The sequence below is a fragment of the Salvelinus sp. IW2-2015 genome, linkage group LG8 (assembly GCF_002910315.2).
Source record: "Salvelinus sp. IW2-2015 linkage group LG8, ASM291031v2, whole genome shotgun sequence".
Lineage (NCBI taxonomy): Eukaryota > Metazoa > Chordata > Actinopteri > Salmoniformes > Salmonidae > Salvelinus > Salvelinus sp. IW2-2015.
The window spans coordinates 38,773,426-38,793,599 of record NC_036848.1 but is presented as its reverse complement, the minus strand read 5'-3'; the positions used below and the strand labels follow the sequence as shown (position 1 = coordinate 38,793,599).

Genomic DNA, 20,174 nt, shown 5'->3' with positions numbered 1-20,174 from the left:
CCCCAGAACAAACATGTCTTGGTCCACGTCGTCTGGTGAAATTTTGGACAGTGCACTGGAGTGTGTGTGTGTGTGTTTAGCAACCCCCTTTGTGAGAGAGTTTGTGCGTGTGTGTATAGCAGCCTCAATTGTGAGGGGGAAAGAAGGCATGAAATGCTGTAAAGAGGGGAGCTGTGTGTGTCATTAGTTATGTAACAGAGTGGATCTGCATGCTTGACCTCCCTCTAAAGGGAGAGAGACTATCCACTTCTTTCTCATCCCTCACTTTCCTCTGTTCATCCTGTTCCTAACCACAAGCCTCTTTCTCTGTACTCTTCCTCTGTTTCTGCTCCCTCGCTTGGCTGAATTTGCAATCACATTAGTCCATAAGCTAAAGCTACACATCACTCATTATCGCTTGCTCTCTCTCTCTCTCTCTCTCTCTCCCTCCCTTTCTCCAGGTGTGGACTGGGTGTTGCTGAGTGGTTGTTATGTGGAGACAGATGGAGACGTGGAGGGATGGAGAGATCTGTTCATCAGGCTGGGAGTCAGAGAGAGACTCATACTGAGGAAAGAGAGAATCACTCTAACTTCTAAAGAGCTGGTGAGGAGGGAGGACGGAAATAGGCATATGTATGTTTGACCCATATAAACAGAGGATGTAAAAGTTCAAATGCTTTGATCTGTTTTATCAGACACCGTATTGACTGGTGACGTTGAGTGGTTAGAATCCACCATAAACTCTGTGTGGTATTTACTTGTGCATCAGAGTTCCTGTTTCAAATCAAATTGTATTTGTCACATAAGCAACAGGTGTAGACTAACAGTGAAATGCTTACTTAGGAGAGAGAGAGATGTGTGCATATAGGTAGGGATAAAATGACTAGGCAACAGGATAGACCATAAACATTACACTGTTTATGCTCTATCCACTGGGTAACCAACTCCTCTCCTCCGCTGTCTGCACACACCCAAAGTATGAGAAACACATTCACAAACGCACACACTGACTGGCTAAGGACTAAGGCTAGATTAGTCTATGGATGATAAACAGATTCCACACGTAGTGCTCTGGCCAAAAGTATAGTATGGATAGGATGCCGCCATGATCAGCAGCAATGACTATTGACTAAGGCTAAAGTCATCTTATGAATGTCCTAGAGCAGGGATGGGCAACTCCTGTCTTCAGGGGGCTGARTTGGTGTCACACGTTGTCCCAGCCCGTCCCTGCCTTAGAGATTAACATAACATAGGACTGTTTCCCAGGCATGATTAATCTTCCCATACTTAATGGGTGGACATATCTCAGAGGTGACWGATGTGAACAACTCCTTAAGACCGGGGTATGTCACATAGGCGATGGATTAATAAGGTCTGTTTTAGACCATGGTGAGGAAAGGGATTGTCYATGGTATTCGACGGAGTTATTTGAAGGCTTCAACACTCTTATGTGATGTCTGAAATCAATTGAATTATGTTGTCTTAATTAAGTACAACCCGGCCTCCCAAACACAACTATCTACCAAGATGGCACCGACAAACATGGCCTACCTGACTCTAGCTCCTAGAGAACTTGGCAGTATTTTTTTTATTTGGGGGGGGGGGGCTAATTTTTACAGTATTCTTAATTTCTCATTTTTTTTGTGGMGGATTTATGTGTATTGTTAGGCATTTCTGCTCTGTTGGAGCTAGAAACAAAAGCATTTCACTGCACCTGCAATCACGTCTGCAAAATATGTGTACGTGACCAGTACGATTTGATTTCACCTCCTCGGTTTTGGGCAGCATCGCGTTAGTGAAAACCCAGACTGTTCTCATGGCAGACCTGGTTGTKGCTAGATATGTTCGCGTTGGGAACAGTTTTAGCATTTTAGCCGGCAACGTTAATTTTCTTAACCTGCTGTGTAAGTTCTGCCCTGAGAAGAGTCTTGATTTCTACTAATGCGATGTMTTGGCCGAGTCACTCACAGGTCCACACATCTGAGATTGACTCTTTCTTCTTTCCCTCTATCCCCTGTCATTGTTCTTCTCTCTCCTTGCCATTCCTCCTCACTCTACACCCCTTCCCTTCATCCTCCCCTCTCTCCCAGGCCTCCAGTCCCTGGGCGGTGGAAAGTGAGTTGTGGCCGGGTAGAGCAGGCAGGGCCGGAGGACCAGAGGAGGGGTGTGTGCTGGATGACTACCCCAGCGAGGAGCTCCTCTCTCTGGTCACGGCACAGCTGCCTGCCCCTGTCCTCATGGAGCAGAGACGAGCCCTGCTGGAGCTACTGGAGACCAACTGGGACACTGGGTAACCAACTCCTCTCCTCCACTGTCTACACACCATATATACATACTAGAGGTCGACCGATTTAATGGATGATTAATTAGGGCCGATTTCAAGTTTTCATAACAATCGGTAATCGGCCTTTTTGGACGCCGATTACATTGCGATAAACGAGGAGACTGCGTGGCAGGCTGACCACCTGTTACGCTAGTGCAGTATCAAAAGGACCTGGTGGCTGCAAGGAGCCACGGTAAGGTGCTAGCTAGCATTAAACTTATCTCATAAACAATCAATCTTCACAATCACTAGTTAACTACACATGGTTGATGATTTTACTAGGTTAACTAGCTTGTCCTGCGTTGCATATAATCAATGTGGTTCCTGTAATATGTGGTTCCTATAATAACTACAACCTAAAACTTCTTAACTGGGAATATTGAAGACTCATGTTATAAGGAACCACCAGCTTTCATATGTTCTCATGTTCTGAGCAAGGAACTTAAATGTTAGCTTTTTTACATGGCACATATTGCACTTTTACTTTCTTCTTCAACACTGTGTTCTTGCATTATTTAAACCAAATTGAACATGTTTCATTATTTATTTGAGACTAAATTGATTTTATTTATGTATTATATTAAGTTAAAATAAGTGTTCATTGTTCATTCAGTATTGTTGTAATTGTCATTATTATATATATATAATATATTTATGAAAATCGGCCAATTTTAATCGGTATCTGCTTTTTTTGGTCCTCCAATAATCGTTATCGGCGTCGAAAAATCATAATCGGTCAACCTCTAATACATACACACACACACAAACCTCTGCACTCACTCAAAGTATAACAAACCTGTTCACACACTCTTATACACTATGATAACCCACACTCCCCCAACAACTCACTGGATTATTGGCCCTCTTTTGAGGAGCTGGGTTTACAGGCCTCCACACTCCCAGATTATAATCCCTGCAGTCTGCCACCGAGACGGCCTAATCCAGCCCAATCCCTGCTGTGTGTGGGGGAGTTAACTTTTGGGAGATCTATCTGMTCTTGTTCTCAATCTGAAGATTACTCACTTGTATCCTCACTCCTATCCCCGCATTCTTGTGTCTGTGTGCTTCCTTATAATAATTGAAAATCCAGGTTTGCAGGGTAGGAAGTGGAAGTGCTCTATTTAATGAAGAGAATTGCATGCACATTTAAAGGACTGGACAGAACTGAATTCTCATGGTTGTCATGGTTTAATACTCTAATATAACAATGTAGGCCATTGGCCTGTGGAGTAGAAGCTACTTTAGCTAGTAGTGATGGTCTTCTCATACCATCCATGTCTACTGAGTCATATAGGGATGTGATACTGAGCATTATCACATTGCACTCATCTCTTTGAAACATTTGTTAATTCATATTATCCAGTTTTCCTCTAAACAGCTACTGGACATTCATTCCGATTCTGATTATGGCATACTCATTTAGTTCTATCTCTCACTCTATCTCCTACTTTTATCAGTGACCGGTACTCTCAGTATCTCACAGCCCAGGTGATTGACAGCGAGGGCCGGCTAATCAAGAGCACCAAGTCCTCCTTTTTCCATTTCCTGTCCTGCCTTCCCTGGGTGCCGGCCTATTGTCTGCAGGCAGGTGCAGAGGGAGGGAGAAAGGTGGAGTATCTGTGTCCTAACTCAGTCTACCTGTACTCACCTGAGGTGCACAATCTACTGGGGACTCACGTCAGCTATATTGACATGACCCCCAGCGAGTTCACCAGGACTCTAGGTAAGAAAGTGTCTGAGTGTAAGGACTACAATAACAAAAACTACAAATCACAGAGGCATCCTTAATCCGGCTCCTCTTTTTTTCCTGTAGGAATGAAGAACAGCGTCACTGTGGAGGAGCTGATTGGCTACCTGAAGAAGTGGTGTGTAAAAACATGCTCAGCTAGTGGTCCAGAGGGGCAGGAGAAGCAGGAAGAGGAGGGGTCAGAGTTTAGCTCAACTGTGCAGCACGTCCACAGTGTGTACTCCTTCCTGCACAAGAACTGTTCTCAGACCAGCCTCAAGGAGCTGTTCCAACATACACCGGCCGTCTTCATAGAGTACAACAGGTCGGTCACCTCCCTAACCCCAACCCGTGACCTCTCACCTCTAACCCCTCCCATGTAACACACCAGCCATGTTCAGCGAATACAGCAGGTATACCACAGCCGTGACCTCTAACCCATGTGTGTGTTGGCCGTGTCCCTCCAGGAACGGAGACTGGTGTTCCGGTAGGTTCTACCACCTGAAGGAGGTGTGTTGGAGCGACCCCACCGAGATGTTTGTCCGCTACCGGGAGCTGACCCGCGGGGCTGACAGTACGGTACAGGAACCCAGAGTCCTGGCCCCCTTCTACAGCAAACTGGACGACATGCCGGAACTCTTCAAACGGGTATGGAACCACTTAAACTCCTGGTTTAACCCAGGGATTATTGGTATGTCATACCTTTTGATATATATGGCACTTCAACCAAAGAACCGTATATGTGCCTTTTTCATTTTCAGATTACAGATTTTGTATCATCTGATAAATTCACTGTCCCGAGTTCTCAGCTGACATGGAAATGTATTGTACATGTTGTCTATTTATAGACTGTATCTAATATCAAGACTCTGGATGATTCATAACGACTAGACAACTAGAAATACGCTGAGTATACAAAACATTAAGAACACCTGCTTTTTCCATGACAGACTGACCAGGTGAATCCACTTCAGGATTTTTAAGCCTGCAGACAAATGAGACATGGATTGTGTATGTGTGCCATTCAGAGTGTGAATGGGCAAGACAAAAGATTTAAGTGCCTTTGAACGGGGTATGGTAGTAGGTGCCAGGCACACCGGTTTGTGTCTAGAACTGCAACGCTGCTGGGTTTTTCACGCTCGACAGGTTCCCGTGTGTATCGAGAATGGTCCACCACTGAAAGGACATCCAGCCAACCTGACACAACAGTGGGCAGCATTGGAGTCAAATGAGCCAACATTCCTGTGGTATCTTTCGACACCTTGTAGAGTCCATGCCCTGACGAATTGAGGCTGTTCTGAAGGGGAAAAGCAGGGGGGGTCAAATCAATATTAGGAGTTCCTAAWGTTTGGTATACTCAATGTATACCATAAAAACAATAAACAGAGATATATTGTTCGTTGGTTGGAGGGTTTAGATGACACACCAATTTGATGCTGTTCTTTCTCCTTTGAGTATATTTTCTTAAGCAACACTGTGTTGTGTTTTCTTACTGTAGCTGTTAAACGTGGAGCGCACCCCATCCATGCTGCAGTACGTGATTCTACTGGAGCTGGTGTGTAACTCCTGTCCTCTACCTACTGTAGATGTACTCCGAGATGTGTCCAAACTCTACGCCAGGCTGGGTGAGTCTCTCTCCCTCTCCTGAGTCACGGTCCTTTCATGGAAGTTTTATAATGCCCTTCTACCTGAACCCAGTCTGAATAACTCTCTGTTGTGTCTGTTATTTCCTGTCGAAATAACGATCTCTCTGTGTCTGTCTCTCTTCAGCTGACAAGTGTAAAACCCGTGGACAGGGAGAGCAGGAGCACAACCTAAGCATCAACCCCAGATACTGTTCTACACTGAAGGGTGAGGAACAACACACACACACACGTCAGTTCCTTATTGGACTGGTTTTTAGTAACATGTACATTCTTATTGTCCTCCGATATTCAGGGATGTTGCTGGATAAGAGGGTGTTCCCCACTAAGGACAACAGCTGGGTGACTCTAGCCCACAAACCCATGATACCAGACAGCAAAGAGCTGGAGAAGATCTTTAAGGCCCACAAACAGGTGTGTCTGCTCAACCTGCCCCTCCCAGAGAAGAAGCCAGCARCCAGGACCAAGACTGGACCATCCCAAGGTACTGGACATAACGCTGCAAAAGTCAACAATGTGACTTAATAGGGAAAGTACATGGAGAAGCTGTGGATCTGTATATCTGACTCTCTCTCCCCAGGTTGGTCTGTCAGTGCGGGGTGGTTCAGTGAGGAGGATAGGAATCTGTTCCTGGAGATCTGTGGCTTACGCTTCCTGTCCCAATGTGTCAGTACTGAGGCACAGACAGAGAACTACAGACCCTGCCCCTCCATGCAGTGCCTGGTGCGGTCTGTGGTTCCCTATATCCAGAGGTTCCTCTACCACCACGAGGACCTGCAAGAACTCTACTGGGAACTAAAGAAGAACAACATCCGACAGACCATCAGACAGCTCACCTACGGACAGGTATAGTACAACCTCACCTCAGAACTCACATTAGTACCTTACTGTGGAACCTAATCTGAGAAACTCATCATCCTTAGAAGCTTACATTTGCCTACCTGGTTAAATAAAGGTGAAATAAATAAAACATTAGAACCTCACTTCAGAACTTTAGCTGAGAACCACACCTTTTAAACAGGTAGGAACCTCACCTCAGAACCTGTGTTTGTGTGCAGGTAGGTATGCTGTACACGCGGTACCTGCTGTCTGTGAGTGATGAGGAGCATCCCGTGGTAGAGATGGAGGATGTCATATGTCTACTGAAGGACAACAAGGAACTCTACATCCAGAAAGACCACCTCTCAGCCAGGCTCGACATCTGCAGGTGTGCGCACGCATGTGTATGTTTGTGTGTGTGCGCAGGTAGGTATGTGTGTGTGTGTTGGTAAATAACTCCTGACTGTGTGTTTCTTCAGAGAGCTGGTGAAGCTCTTCAGCTTCGAGAGCAGTCACAGGAAGGAGCTGGTGCACTTCCTGAGTGGTCTGATGACATCACTGCCYGACAATGCAGCTCTAAAGAGGTTCCTTCAGAAGGAGTGCCCATTAGAACTGCCCAGTGAAGAGGAGGCATGGGAGGTCCCTCAACCTGTACTACCTGTACAGCCAATACCAGGTAGTGTGTCTTGCACTGACCAATCTGACTACACTCATCGGAATATAATGACTGAAGTTATGGAAGTAAACTGCAGATATTCCTTGTTAAAACTCCTCTCCTCCAATTCTAGTGGCATCACCGGTTGTCTCAACCCCAGAAGATGAGTTCCGTCCTGGGCAGGAGGATGGAGAGCAGACCCTAATGTGTTGGCCTCCCCGCGCCTCCCTCTCCAACACAGCAGCCAGTCGCACAGGTACTGAGAGTTGTGTGTGTGTGTGTGTGTGTTGTGGTGGTGGTGTGTGTTGTGTGTGTGTGTGCTTGGTGTGTGTGTGTTGTGTGTGTGTGTGTGTGTGTGTGTGTGTGTGTGTGTGTGTGTGGTGTGTTGTGTGTGTGTGTGGTGTTGTGTTTTTGTGTGTTTGAATATAGTGTGTACCCATAATCCTGTATGATCGTACCCTCAGAGCGCCAGCAGACAGCAGGACCAGTGGAGGCGGTGTTGAAGATGTGGCCCCCTCCGGCTGAACCCAAAGACAGCCCCAGCCATGGCTCCATCTCCAACTACAGCCCCAGAGAGAGAGACCCAGAGAGGGAGATGGATGCAGGGAGAGAGGGTGTCCAGAGCGCCCGCGATGGCACAGCGGAGCACCATCCKAACCATCTGGGTACCATAGGTCAGACCCTCTTTGTCCTTATTATGGCGTTTATTTAGGTGTTTATGATGGTATATGATTAGGTGATTGGTTGATTTGTCGATTGATACATTTTTTTMATCATATGCTTGTAAGCAGTATGGAACAGTATTGTAATTCTCTCCTCTCCTGGTTGTTTTGCTACACACAGAGCCCAGTCAGGATGCAGCAGTGGAAGCAGAGCAGAACGCAGACAGAGCTGTGGCAGGTAGAGAGTCTGGAGGAGAGAGGCCCAACACTCACAGAGCCAGCCAGCACACTGCAGGAGGCCCAGACCAGCACAGACCAGACAAGACCAGTGGACACACGCAGCAACCGTAAGACCCATCCCCGGACTGCAGCTTGTACACTCTGAACATTTAGTTTTTTGCGGTAGTCCATTATATGGCGTCTTTTAAATGTTACTTGCAACACTACATGACCAAACGTATGTGGAGAGCTGTTCGTCGAACATGTCATTGCAAAATCATGGGCTTTCATATGTAGTTGGTCCCCCCTTTTGCTGCTATAACAGCCTCCACTCTTTTGAGAAGGCATTCCACTAGATGTTGGAACATTTCTGAAGGGACTTGCTTCCAGTGAGGTCGGGCACTGATGTTGGAACATTAGGCCTGGCTCGCAGTCGGAGTTTGGAACTCGGTAGTGAGTGTTGGAACCTAGGACAGATGATTTTTACGTGCTTCTGCACTCAGCATTCCCATTCTATGAGCTTGTGTGGCCTACCACTTCACGGCTGAGCCGTTGTTGCTCCTAGACGTTTCCACTTACAGTTGACTGGTGCAGCTCTAGCAGGGCAGAKATTTGATGAACTGARTTGTTAGAAAGTTGGCATCCTATGACGGTGCCACGATGAAAGTTACTGAGCTCTTCAGTAAGGACATTCTACTGCCAATGTTTGTCTACGGAGATTGCATGGCTGTGCGCTCGATTTTATACACCTGTCAGCAACGGATGTGGCTGAAATAGCCGAATCCACTAATTTGAAGGGGTGTCCACATACTTTTGTATATATAGTGTACATATYAAGTGGGTAAATGATATGTTAACATTATTAAAGTGACCAGTGTTCCATGTTTATGTACATAGGCAGCAGCCTCTAAGGTGCAGGGTTGAGTAACCGGGTTGTAGCCGGCCTATGAACAGTAATTTAAGTTCAGGGCAGGGTACTGGGCGGAGGCCGYCTAGTGGTGACTATAACAGTCTGATGGCCTTCAGATAGAAGCTGTTTTTCAGTCTCTCGTCCCGGCTTTAATCAAATCAAACTTTATTTGTCACTTGCGCCGAATACAACAAGTGTAGACTTTACCGTGAAACGCTTACTTTACAAGCCCTTAACCAACTGTGCAGTTCAAGAAGAGTTAAGAAAAATATTTACCAAGTAGACTAAAATAAGTAATAATAAAAAGTAACACCATAAGAATAACAATAACGAGGCTTTGTACTGGGGGCACCGGTACCGAGTCAATGTGCGAGAGTACAGGTTAGTTGAGGTAATTTGTACATGTAGGTGGGGGTGAAGTGACTATGCACCTGTACTGACCTCCTTCCCCCTCTCCCAGCTTCAGTACCACCATTCCAGAGGGGGTGGTCTCCAGTGTGTTCCAGGGGGCTAGCCAGCGTCCTCCCCTGGCCCTGGACTCACCTGTTTGGGCTAAACCTCAGCATCCTCAGGCCCTCCTGGAGGACCTGCAGCTTGATTGCCAGAGACCTTCCACGGTGAGTGACTGATCAGACACATATGATGATTTATAAGCACAGTAAGAGGCTCATCCTGCTTTTTCGAAATCATCAACAAAAAGTGCTCCTTTTTGCAGATGTTTTTGTTGATTTCTATAAGCGGGAAGTCATATTGCTGAGTGCACCTTTTCAAAAGGTGTATTTCTATGTGTGTTCTGTAGGTACTGTTTTCTGACGATCAGAGGGACACAGTGGCCATCGGGGAGTGGGGCGAGAAGCTGGTCTTCTCCTTCCTCTGTCACTGGCGAGACAGCCAGTCCCCCGGGGGGCCCAGCCTGGTCACCTGGTACAACCAGTGCGGAGAGAGCGGCCAGCCCTATGACTTCAAACTCATTTTCAACCTCACCCAGGAGGGGGAGTCAGGAGAGGGGGAGGAAAAAGAGGAGAACCAAGAGAAGAAGAAGCGAGGGCTGGTAGTGAGAGAGGTGTTTGTGGAGGTGAAGTCAACGGTGAAGAAGGACAGAGCGTTCATCCACCTCTCAGCCAACGAGCTGGACTTTGCTCTGAGGGAGAAGGAGAGGTATCACGTGTTCAGGGTGTACAACGCAGGCGACTCCGAAAAGGTCCGTCTGTGTCGTATACAGAACCTGGCCCAACACCTCCATGCTAAAGACCTGGAGCTCTTCCTTTTTGTGTAGCCAAAAGAAGTGCACTATATAAGGAATAGGGTGCCATTTGGACYCAACCAAGTATGTCTTTCTTCCTGAATGTGTCTTTTACTGTCCCTCCAGTAACATTTGGATTCAGGTCTGTGGAACATACCATTTGATACCATAATGTAGATGCCACTTTTGTTGAATTTGTTAAATTTAATAGCATAAAAAATACTTACTTTATTAACACAGTTCCCTAGTGAATGACAAGACGAATACCAGCTGAAACAACTGTCATTTATTTCCTGAGTGCGTCTTATCTATGGTAACATTTGTGTTGATGTTTGTTGAAAAAAGTTGCTTCCCATAGTTTATTAACTGCTTATTTTATCATGCAAGCTGTTTTTATCTACCTCTTGTGTAAGAGAGGGGTCGGGTTTCTATGTTATAGCTATTGCACTATAGTCAGAAGGACTGCAGAGAAGACTTTTACTGGTAACTAATGTTTTACATGGATTTGTGCTGCCTTTTTAAACAACCTTTTAAATGCACAGATTTTCGTTTAAGAACCTTTTATAGTTTGAAGATGTGTTGAATCTTGACTGGTCGGATGTAAGTGAACATACACTTACGAAATATTAGGTTTATGCCCTGTTCTCCGTCCCAAGCAAGTTGACAGTCAGGACATTCCCTGGTATTCAGTCAGTTATATTGTAATGTCATACTGGACTGTGAGTTAAGTTATACAGTTTTGAAACCGAGATGAGGTCTTTTATTTTTGTCTCAGTTCTCAACAACAACAAAAAAGAAAATACTGAACAACTGTTGGTGTTAGATTTGTTTTTATCATTCCGTTGAAAAATAAAACCTCTTTCCAGGTAATATGGAGGCAAAAATAGTCTAAATGTAATTTATTTTGTACCATTTCGTTTCTCTGATCTTTGGAAAGTAATCATAGGCTCGGAGTCTGGGTGCTGCGCCTCACAAAATGCTAGCACTGCGTTGTGACGCAAATGCACACACACACTCCTCATTTCTCTTTTCAGCAGACTTTGTTTGTTTGTGACATCCAGACCCTGTAGGAACAGAATAGTTTATAGGCCTCTGTACCAGAGGATTAAGTGATTATGATGAGTGTGTGTGAAGATAAGCCACGCAGAAACAGACCAGACAGGCTCCACACACGACTCACACCGTTCCTCTGTAATTACTGTATAATAATGAACAGACCATTGACAGGACAAATGCATACATGCATACATGCACACACACACACTTAGTCATTGCAGTATTTTTATAGGCTTGTATCTTCCCTGTCTTGTGTATCAGGTGTGTATTTCTCTGGAATGTAACACTGTGGTATGAGGGAGTGTGGAATGTTATGGTATCTAGATAGCACTGCCGGCCTTCTCCCATCTCTATCTGTTCTTGTGATGCAACCTGTTGGTAACACCACAACAGAGATGGTAATGATATGTTACTAGGTCTAATAACTAGTCCTTTTCACGCCTCCCGGTGACAGTTTAGTGCCCCGGGTGCAGTATTCTAAGATGTATTCCTCTCTTTTCCTTCATCTTCAGTGATCTGAAAGAACTGGACAGGTGATAGCAAAGTCCTACTGTGGTGAACGTTCTCCTGTTTTCAGATCAGTTATTAGCCTAAACTAAGATGATGGAGAGGAAGCCACTGTTTGTTACAAGACTGTCATGCATCCAATGTGCCCCCTTCCTTGATCAATGGATGTAGTGGCAAAGCTGGCATTGCTTTAAACATTTCCAATTGTGCTGATCATAGTAGTAATATGAAACAATGTCCATCATAGTCCTACAATAAAAATACCTATTACTAATTTTGAGATGTAGCACATCACTTTCCATGACTTGAATCCCTATAATGCCATCGCCCTCCAAACCCTTCAACAACCGTCAACCGATAAATTCACGTCTCACTCCTACCTTTCCGAGTTTAACTCGCTAATCTGTACGGAGACAGCGAGGACGGTCGCTCCGGTCCAGGCTTGCAAGCAGGGTGCGCGTCTACCGATTCTCCGCTGCTATTGGTTGAGGCGGAAAAGGGGCTGGAACCTCGTCTCTGATCCTCTCATCCAGGAGCGATGCGGAGACAATAGGACTGGAGCTAGAGAAGCTTGCGAAAGTGCTAGCGGACCGCTGAGCAATGCGAATTTACCGCTAGACCGGGTGTCAATAGCACGATAAGGTACCTTTGAATGCAGACGGGGAAGATAAATTGTTATATTAAACTGCTCGGCTATGTGCTATCATCCTCACGATTTGTTATTTATCTGGCGTGACTGGGCAGACTTCAGAGCTCTCGTATGTTGGATGGATTGAATGGTGAGTAGCCTATTGCAGAATGAGAAGTAACTGATATTGAATTATCTAAACATTGTAGAATCCTCCACTGTTGCTGCCGAATGGGTGGTGCGCATTTGCCTGGCACGAAATGAGACTTCTGCTTGCAAGGCTACTGCTGCAAGGTGTCAGTTGAAACAATGCGGTTGCATTTGTATTTCTGTGCTGATTATTTATTGCCGTCCTCCGTACTGGATGCGATGTCTTCTGATGTTTTATGGGTTTGCGTAAAAGTGTACCTGGATCATGCCAGATATGTGTAGTGCATAACATAGTCCATTATATCCGACAATTGATATGTGTTGCCTCTTCGCAATGTGGTTATCTTCATTTGTTCTAGGCAAGGCAAACACGTATGTAAATTAATTCCTTCTCTCAAGTGCTCTCTCTCGCGCGCAATGACAGTCACTTTACATCATATTGACTGTTTTCCAGTTTCTATCTCGTCGTCAGCTCMCTCCCTATTTCTCTCTCTCTCTCTGACGGTCACTTGTTCTCATCACTTGCAGTTGTCGAGGACAGGACAGACATAGTCATAGATATAGCATAGGCCTATGGCTGGGCCTACAGGGGACACCAGCATAGCCGCTTCTGGCCGGGTTGGTGCAGCAGGCGGCCAGGGTGCTCAGGGTTTTTTAAACTTCATATTCATCATCTACAACACCACCCCAACATCAACATATGTGAAAATAGCGCATTTCTATGTTTTGTAGTAAAAAAGATAAAGGAAGAAGATAAAGCYGGTGCTTAGCTTATGCACAGTCTCTAAGCCTTTATCTGGTCCTGGGAAATGTCTATTGTGCTTCAAGGGATACTTATGGATTGTGGCAATGAGGCCCTTTATCTACTTACACAGATTCAGATGAACTCGTCGATAACATTTTTATGTCTCTGCTTGCAGTTTGAAAGAAGTTGCTAGCTAGTGCAATTGCTAATGCCAGTTAGGATTGGCACCTGAAACTATCTAACTTCCTTCATACTGGACACAAAAGGAGCACGACCATATCTACATCAACGAGACCGCAGTGGAGAAGGTGAAAAGCTTCAAGTTCCTCTGRGTACACATCACTCACAATCTGAAATGGTCCACCCACACAGACAGTGTGGTAAAGAAGGCACAACAGCGCCTCTTCAACCTCAGGAGGTTGAAGAAATTCGTCTTGGCCCCTAAGACCCTCACAAATGTTACAGATGCACAATTGAGAGCATCCTGTCGGGCTGTATCATCGCCTGGTACGGCAACTGCTCCGCCCGCAACCGCAGGGTTCTCCAGAGGGTGGTGCAGTCTGCCCAACGCATCRCCMGGGCAAACTACCTGCCCTCCAGGACACCTACACCACCCGATGTCACAGGAAGGCCAAAAAGATCATTAACGACAACAACCACCCGAGCCACTGCCTGTTCACCTCGCTATCATCCAGAAGGCGAGGTCAGTACAGATGCATCAAAACTGGGAGAGAGCTTCTATCTCAAGGCCATCAGACTGTTAAATAGCCATCACTAGCCGGCTACCACCCGGTTACTCAACCCTGCACCTTAGAGGCTGCTGCCCTATATACATAGACATGGAATCACTGGTCACTTTAATAATGGAACAGTAGGCACTTTAATAATGTTTACATAATGCTTTACTCATTTCATATGTACAGTTGAAGTCAGAAGTTTACATACACCTTAGCCAAATACATTTATTTATACACAATTCCTGACATTTAATCCTAATAGAAATTCCCTGTCTTAGGTCAGTTAGCATCACCACTTTATTTTCAGAATGTGAAATGCCAGAATAATAGTAGAGAGAATTATTTATTTCAGCTTTTATTTCTTTCATCACATTCTCAGTGGGTCAGAAGTGTACATACACTCAATTAGTATTTGGTAGCATTGCCTTTAAATTGTTTAACTTGGGTCAAACGTTTCGGGTAGCCTTCCTCAAGTTTCCCACAATAAGTTGGGTGAATTTTGGCCCATTCCTCCTGACAGAGCTTGTGTAACTGAGTCAGGTTTGTTCAAACACGCTTTTTCAGTTCATTTTGCTACAATCGCAATAACTTCTGCTAAATATGTGTATGTAACAGAGTGTAGGATGGAACAGTCTGTTTAGTCATACCATTTCTCCAAGAAAAAACTGCAATAACTCTAAAACAGAGACTTTGCCTAAGGGGCTGGCACTCTTTACATTTTAATATATTTTTTCTCACCAGCTATGCCCCGAGGTCTAAAGCATCCGGGTGAGGATGGAGAATTGTTTCGTTCACATGGGTATAAAGCCTGCATGACGATAGCTGCCAGGACTGGTTGTAAGCAGGGTTGTAATGGCTGACCAGAAGCAGCTCCACTGCTCTCTGGGCCACCAGGCCTGCGGAACTAAAAGGTCGGGAGAATGGGGTCGTCAGCCCCCACCTCTTGAGTTTTCTTGAGGATTTCCGTGAGATTAATCCCATCGTCATTCTCGTCATCCCCTAACTCACCTTCGCCTGACAGTATGTCGTCAGACAGTGAGGGGAGGGAGTCGAGGCTCCATGGCCTCACCCTCAACTATGCACGGTTGTAGGGAGCTGAGCCTCAGCTGTCGCTGTTGGCTCAGTGGCGAGGGTACTACCCAGATAGAAGCACGTTTAAGCCTCCTTTTCAGACCTGCCCMTGTCAACATTTAGCAGTTCTTACAGGATTCACGGTCCTCAAGTGCCTCTTGGACATGTTCCTTACCCAAGTAATTGATGCATTGAGGGTGGGAATCTTTCCCTGCAATGATGAAACCGCAAGTACAAGAACATGGGGGTCTGAGTGCTTGGCTAGGCTCATCCTGGGATGGGATAGCATTGGCCATTGTGAGGAACAAGGCTTGATAGGGGGACAGAGCAACGCCTGCTGTAAGAAGGAGCGCGAGAGAGTAATACTCTTTGTGCAGAAGAGATCCGAGAGTAGGTGATCCTAGCGAAACCCCACATGAGATATCAAAATGAATAATTGAAAGAGAAGTGATCAGATCTGACCTCCAAGTCAGGGCCAGAAGGGAAGGGCAGTGTGAGGACAGTGTGAGGACAGAGTCGTAGGCCTAGGCTACAGCTGCACCATGCAGAGCTCAACATGATGCAGCTCCTGAGAATGCTGTCCCAATAGAAATGATTATGCCTGACATAGAATGGGTGTCCTTTACGCAGACCTACAGTGGAGTCCAAAATGATTGGGTTATTGAGCTAAAAAGACTGTATAAAATAAATCATACAAATACTGAGCTGAGCTATTTGATAAAGATTTTAATTTACCGGCCATTGGAAAAATGTACTGGACCCATATGCATTGGGTGCATGAACAAATTAGAGCGTCAACCCACGGTGCTCAGAATAATCACATTTAAATCAAACTGGATAGATATCAGAAATATAGGAAGGCCAGGACTAAAAACAAACAAAATATAACTATTGTAAAATAGATTGTGTCCGTAAAATGTATATAGTGTGTATACGGCGTCACTACAGACCCTGGTTCGATTCCAGACTGTATCACAACCGGCCGTGTTTGGGAGTCCCATAGGGTGGCGCACACTTGGCATCGTTTGGGTTAGGGTTTGGCCTGGGGGTAGGCCYTCATTGTAAATAAGAATTTGTAGATAAAGGTTAAATAAAGGTTACATTTAAAGAATTTGTAGATAAAGGTTAAATAAAGGTTACATTTAAAAAAATCATAAAAACCAAAGTTGTCATCAAGYCAAAGGGTGGCTATTTGAAGAATCTCAAATATAAAATATATTTGGATTTGTTTAACACTTTTTTGGTTACTACATGATTCCATATGTGTTATTTCATAGTTTATGTCTTCACTATTATTCTACGGTGTAGAAAATAGTAAAAATAAAGAAAAACCCTTGAATGAGTAGGTGTTCTAAAATTTTGGACCGGTAGTGTGTGTGTGTATGTATGTATGTATGTATGTATGTATATATATATATATATATATATATATATACACACTGCTCAAAAAAATAAAGGGAACACTTAAACAACACAATGTAACTCCAAGTCAATCACACTTCTGTGAAATCAAACTGTCCACTTAGGAAGCACACTGACCCCTTGTGAGACCATATGCTGACACATGCACATTTGTGGCCTGCTGGAGGTCATTTGCAGGGCTCTGGCAGTGCTCCTCCTTGCACAAAGACGGAGGTAGCGGTCCTGCTGCTGAGTTGTTGCCCTCCTACGGCCTCCTCCACGTCTCCTGATGTACTGGCCTGTCTCCTGGTAGCGCTTCCATGCTCTGGACACTACGCTGACAGACCACGCAAACCTTCTTGCCACAGCTCGCATTGATGTGCCATCCTGGAAGAGCTGCACTACCTGAGCCACTTGTGTGGGTTGTAGACTCCGTCTCATGCTACCACTAGAGTGAGAGCACCGCCAGCATTCAAAAGTGACCAAACATCAGCCAGGAAGCATAGGAACTGAGAAGTGGTCTGTGGCACCACCTGCAGAATCACTCCTTTATTGGGGTGTCTTGCTAATTGCCTATAATTTCTTCCTTTTGTCTATTCCATTTGCACAACAGCATGTGAAATTTATTGTCAATCAGTGTTGCTTCCTAAGTGGACAGTTTGATTTCACAGAAGTGTGATTGACTTGGAGTTACATTGTGTTGTTTAAGTGTTCCCTTTATTTTTTTGAGCAGTGATATATATATATGATCATTATGTATATATGTGTATATATATATATATACTACCGTTCAAAAGTTTGGGGTCACTTAGAAATGGCCTTGTTTTTTAAAGAAAAGCACATTTTTTGTCCATTAACATCAAATTGATCAGAAATACAATACAGACATTGTTAATGTTGTAAATGACTATTGTAGCTGGAAACTGCTGATTTTTAATGGAATGTCTACATAGGCGTAGAGGCCCATTATCAGCAACCATCACTCCTGTGTTCCAATGGCACGTTGTTAGCTAATCCAAGTTTGTCATTTTAAAAGGCTAATTGATCATTAGAAAACCCCTTTGCAATTATGTTAGCACAGCTGAAAACTGTTGTTCTGATTACAGGCTCAAAATGGCCAGAAACAAATAACTTTCTTCTGAAACTCGTCAGTCTATTCTTGTTCTGAGAAAAGAAGGCTATTCCATGCAAGAAATTGCCAAGAAACTAAAGATCTTGTACAACGCTGTGTACTACACCCTTCACAGAACAGCGCAAACAGGATCTAACCAGAATAGAAAGAGGAGTGGGAGGCCCCGGTGCACAACTGAGCAAGAGGACAAGTACATTAGTGTCTAGTTTGAGAAACAGACGCCTCACAAGTTCTCAACTGGTAGCTTCATTCAATAGTACCCGCAAAACACCAGTCTCAACACCAACAYTGAAGAGGCTACTCCAGGATGCTGGCCTTCTAGGCAGAGTTGCAAAGAAAAAGCCATATCTCAGACTGACCAATGAAAAGAAAAGATTAAGATGGGAAAAGAACACAGACATTGGACAGAGGAACTCTGCCTAGAAGGCCAGCATCCCGGAGTCGCCTCTTCACTGTTGATGTGAGACTGGTGTTTTGCGGGTGTAGACTTATTTTAATGGACAAAAAATGTGCTTTTCTTTCAAATACAAGGACATTTGTAAGTGACCCCAAACTTTTAAACGGTAGTATATATTTACCCCAAAAATGTATGGGGGATTGGAAATTATGGAGACAATTACATTGATGGAAGCTACAATCTATCCGCAATATATATTAAAAAATCACATTTAGATTATGGTAATTCATTTTAACAGAACAAGCAACTCCTGTAATGAAGCAGACAATAAATCGTCATTTTCAAACATTTGGCAAAATGCAATTAGTAGGAAAGAAAACATTCTAAACATCACAACTGTGACAGATTCAAATATCCATTAGGAATTTAGAAAGGGGGGGAATCTAATGATGCAACAACTAGGATGGGTTGCTAATATGACTAGGATTGTGCCTTTGGCTTCTGGGCAACTGAAGAAAGTTGATATGAAAACCAATAGAACAGGAGAGAAATTGCGTAGTGGTGGGTCCTATAGGGAAGTAAATTGAAATAAATGTTCCAAAATTATATAATTAAACCATTATTAAATCATTCAAAATACCTCACCAGAAAGCATGACTTAGCCGCAGAGGAATCGAGGATCATTTGCTTCTTTTACAAAATAGCTGTGGATTGTTTCAAATCATAAGTCCCCAGGCCACTGCCTACTTACAGTACATAGGAAGCCCGCAATTTGGTCAGTGGGAGTGGCAATAGGCCTAGCTGACTATTAAGTTGCAGGTGCCCGTGAAAAGCATCTAAAATATGTGTAAAGATAATGTTTTTTGAGTGTAATTTAAAATGTTGAGACAAGAAGAAGGGGAGGGGTGAGTTGTGAAGATATAGGCCAGTCTCTCTCCGGAATGGCTCAGCTGTCTCCCGCCAATTCTTGCGCATTCAATGTTCAATTGTGTGAATTGTTTGCCTTATGATAGTTTATTTAGATCAATTCCCCATTACAGCAGACAGGCTGAATAGAGAAATGAATGCGATTGAATTAAACTGCATTTTAATCATATTTCCTGTTTTAATTTTATCGGCTTTACGTAGGCAATTTTTACTTAGTTGACAATGGCCTACTGCTGCATTGACTTCATGTATTAAGTCACCAATGGATCACAGTGGATCAATGTGATTATGTGTTGGTATGGCAGTGGTTGGTCCTCTAGCGTTAATTTAATTTAAACTTTTAGATTTGATCATTTTACAAGTGACTATGATTTTGAGAAACTGAAATGTTATTATTGAAATTAAACTCTTCCACGAAAATGTGCATCTGAAAATGCTAACTGGCCCGCAGATCGGTAGAAATGGTAGGGAGGATACATTGTCAGCTTCCCCAAACTTGAACCTCACCTGCCGCCTATAAAGTCTATCAAATAATTGCCTCCGTGTTTCCATGGTCGGATTTTGACTGTACGCCACTTTGAAGCAAGGTAACACAATTGAATTCCACTAAATTATGCAAATTAATTTATAGACGGTAAGCGTGACGGTCGAATGTATTAACATTGACTGGTATTTCCATCAATTAATAAAAAGTATTATTTTGCAATGGGATTGTTTTTCTCCCGGTCATTTTGGCCAGCAACAGTTTTATTTATCAACTTTGTTTTTTGGGGGGGGGCGGCACAGAAACCCTGATCTCTGTGTAACCTTTATTTAACTAGGCATCTGCCTGTGTGTGCATGCGATTGTCTGTGCACGTGTGTCCGTTGTGTGTGGCCCGCATGCAGAGCTAGGCCTAGCCCAGCTGATCAAAAGGGGTTTATGATGACACACACACACACAGATCCATGATGAGTCACAGTATCAGTCAGACAGAAGCCACGTTGACATGAGCACAGCTCACCTTTACTTTACAATTCAACACCAGCAGTAGCTCAACATAGTCCAGTGAAAGTGTTCCTCTGTCTGTATCTAACTAGAGCTAGTTGAAACAATCACTGCTTGGCTGCTGTTGCTAAGGAGTTATTGGACTTGTTGGACAGGGAAGTATGTGTGTTCTATAGAAGGCATTTCTACCTAAATGTTGGGTAACATTATGTCCTCCTGAATGAGACCCTTCTTCAATGTGTGTGTGTGTGTGTGTG

General features: G+C 44.2%; 2 protein-coding genes across 7 annotated transcripts in view; both read left to right on the top strand.

Moving 5' to 3' along the window:
* Positions 1–11,049, top strand: part of wu:fj29h11 (uncharacterized) — a 58,319-nt gene extending 47,270 nt beyond the window's left edge. For all 5 annotated transcript variants that reach the window (XM_023993286.2, XM_023993284.3, XM_023993285.2 and 2 more), the window contains 16 exons: positions 441–583; positions 2,070–2,269; positions 3,760–4,025; positions 4,116–4,353; positions 4,496–4,676; positions 5,527–5,653; positions 5,799–5,879; positions 5,967–6,155; positions 6,252–6,517; positions 6,730–6,878; positions 6,970–7,166; positions 7,279–7,401; positions 7,610–7,819; positions 7,989–8,154; positions 9,397–9,553; positions 9,736–11,049. In XM_023993286.2, the coding sequence (XP_023849054.1) occupies positions 441–583; positions 2,070–2,269; positions 3,760–4,025; positions 4,116–4,353; positions 4,496–4,676; positions 5,527–5,653; positions 5,799–5,879; positions 5,967–6,155; positions 6,252–6,517; positions 6,730–6,878; positions 6,970–7,166; positions 7,279–7,401; positions 7,610–7,819; positions 7,989–8,154; positions 9,397–9,553; positions 9,736–10,212 (3,170 nt within the window). In that variant the 3' untranslated portion in view covers positions 10,213–11,049. The remainder of the gene's footprint in view (positions 1–440; positions 584–2,069; positions 2,270–3,759; positions 4,026–4,115; positions 4,354–4,495; positions 4,677–5,526; positions 5,654–5,798; positions 5,880–5,966; positions 6,156–6,251; positions 6,518–6,729; positions 6,879–6,969; positions 7,167–7,278; positions 7,402–7,609; positions 7,820–7,988; positions 8,155–9,396; positions 9,554–9,735) is intronic.
* A 1,242-nt stretch (positions 11,050–12,291) lies between these two features.
* LOC111967877 (serine/threonine-protein kinase SBK1-like) overlaps positions 12,292–20,174 on the top strand; it is an 18,574-nt gene continuing 10,691 nt past the window's right edge. Inside the window, exon 1 of one of the 2 annotated variants that reach the window (XM_023993303.2) lies at positions 12,292–12,521. The gene's annotated coding sequence lies outside the window, so the exon portion shown is untranslated. The remainder of the gene's footprint in view (positions 12,522–20,174) is intronic. The other variant, XM_023993304.2, reaches the window with a different exon arrangement.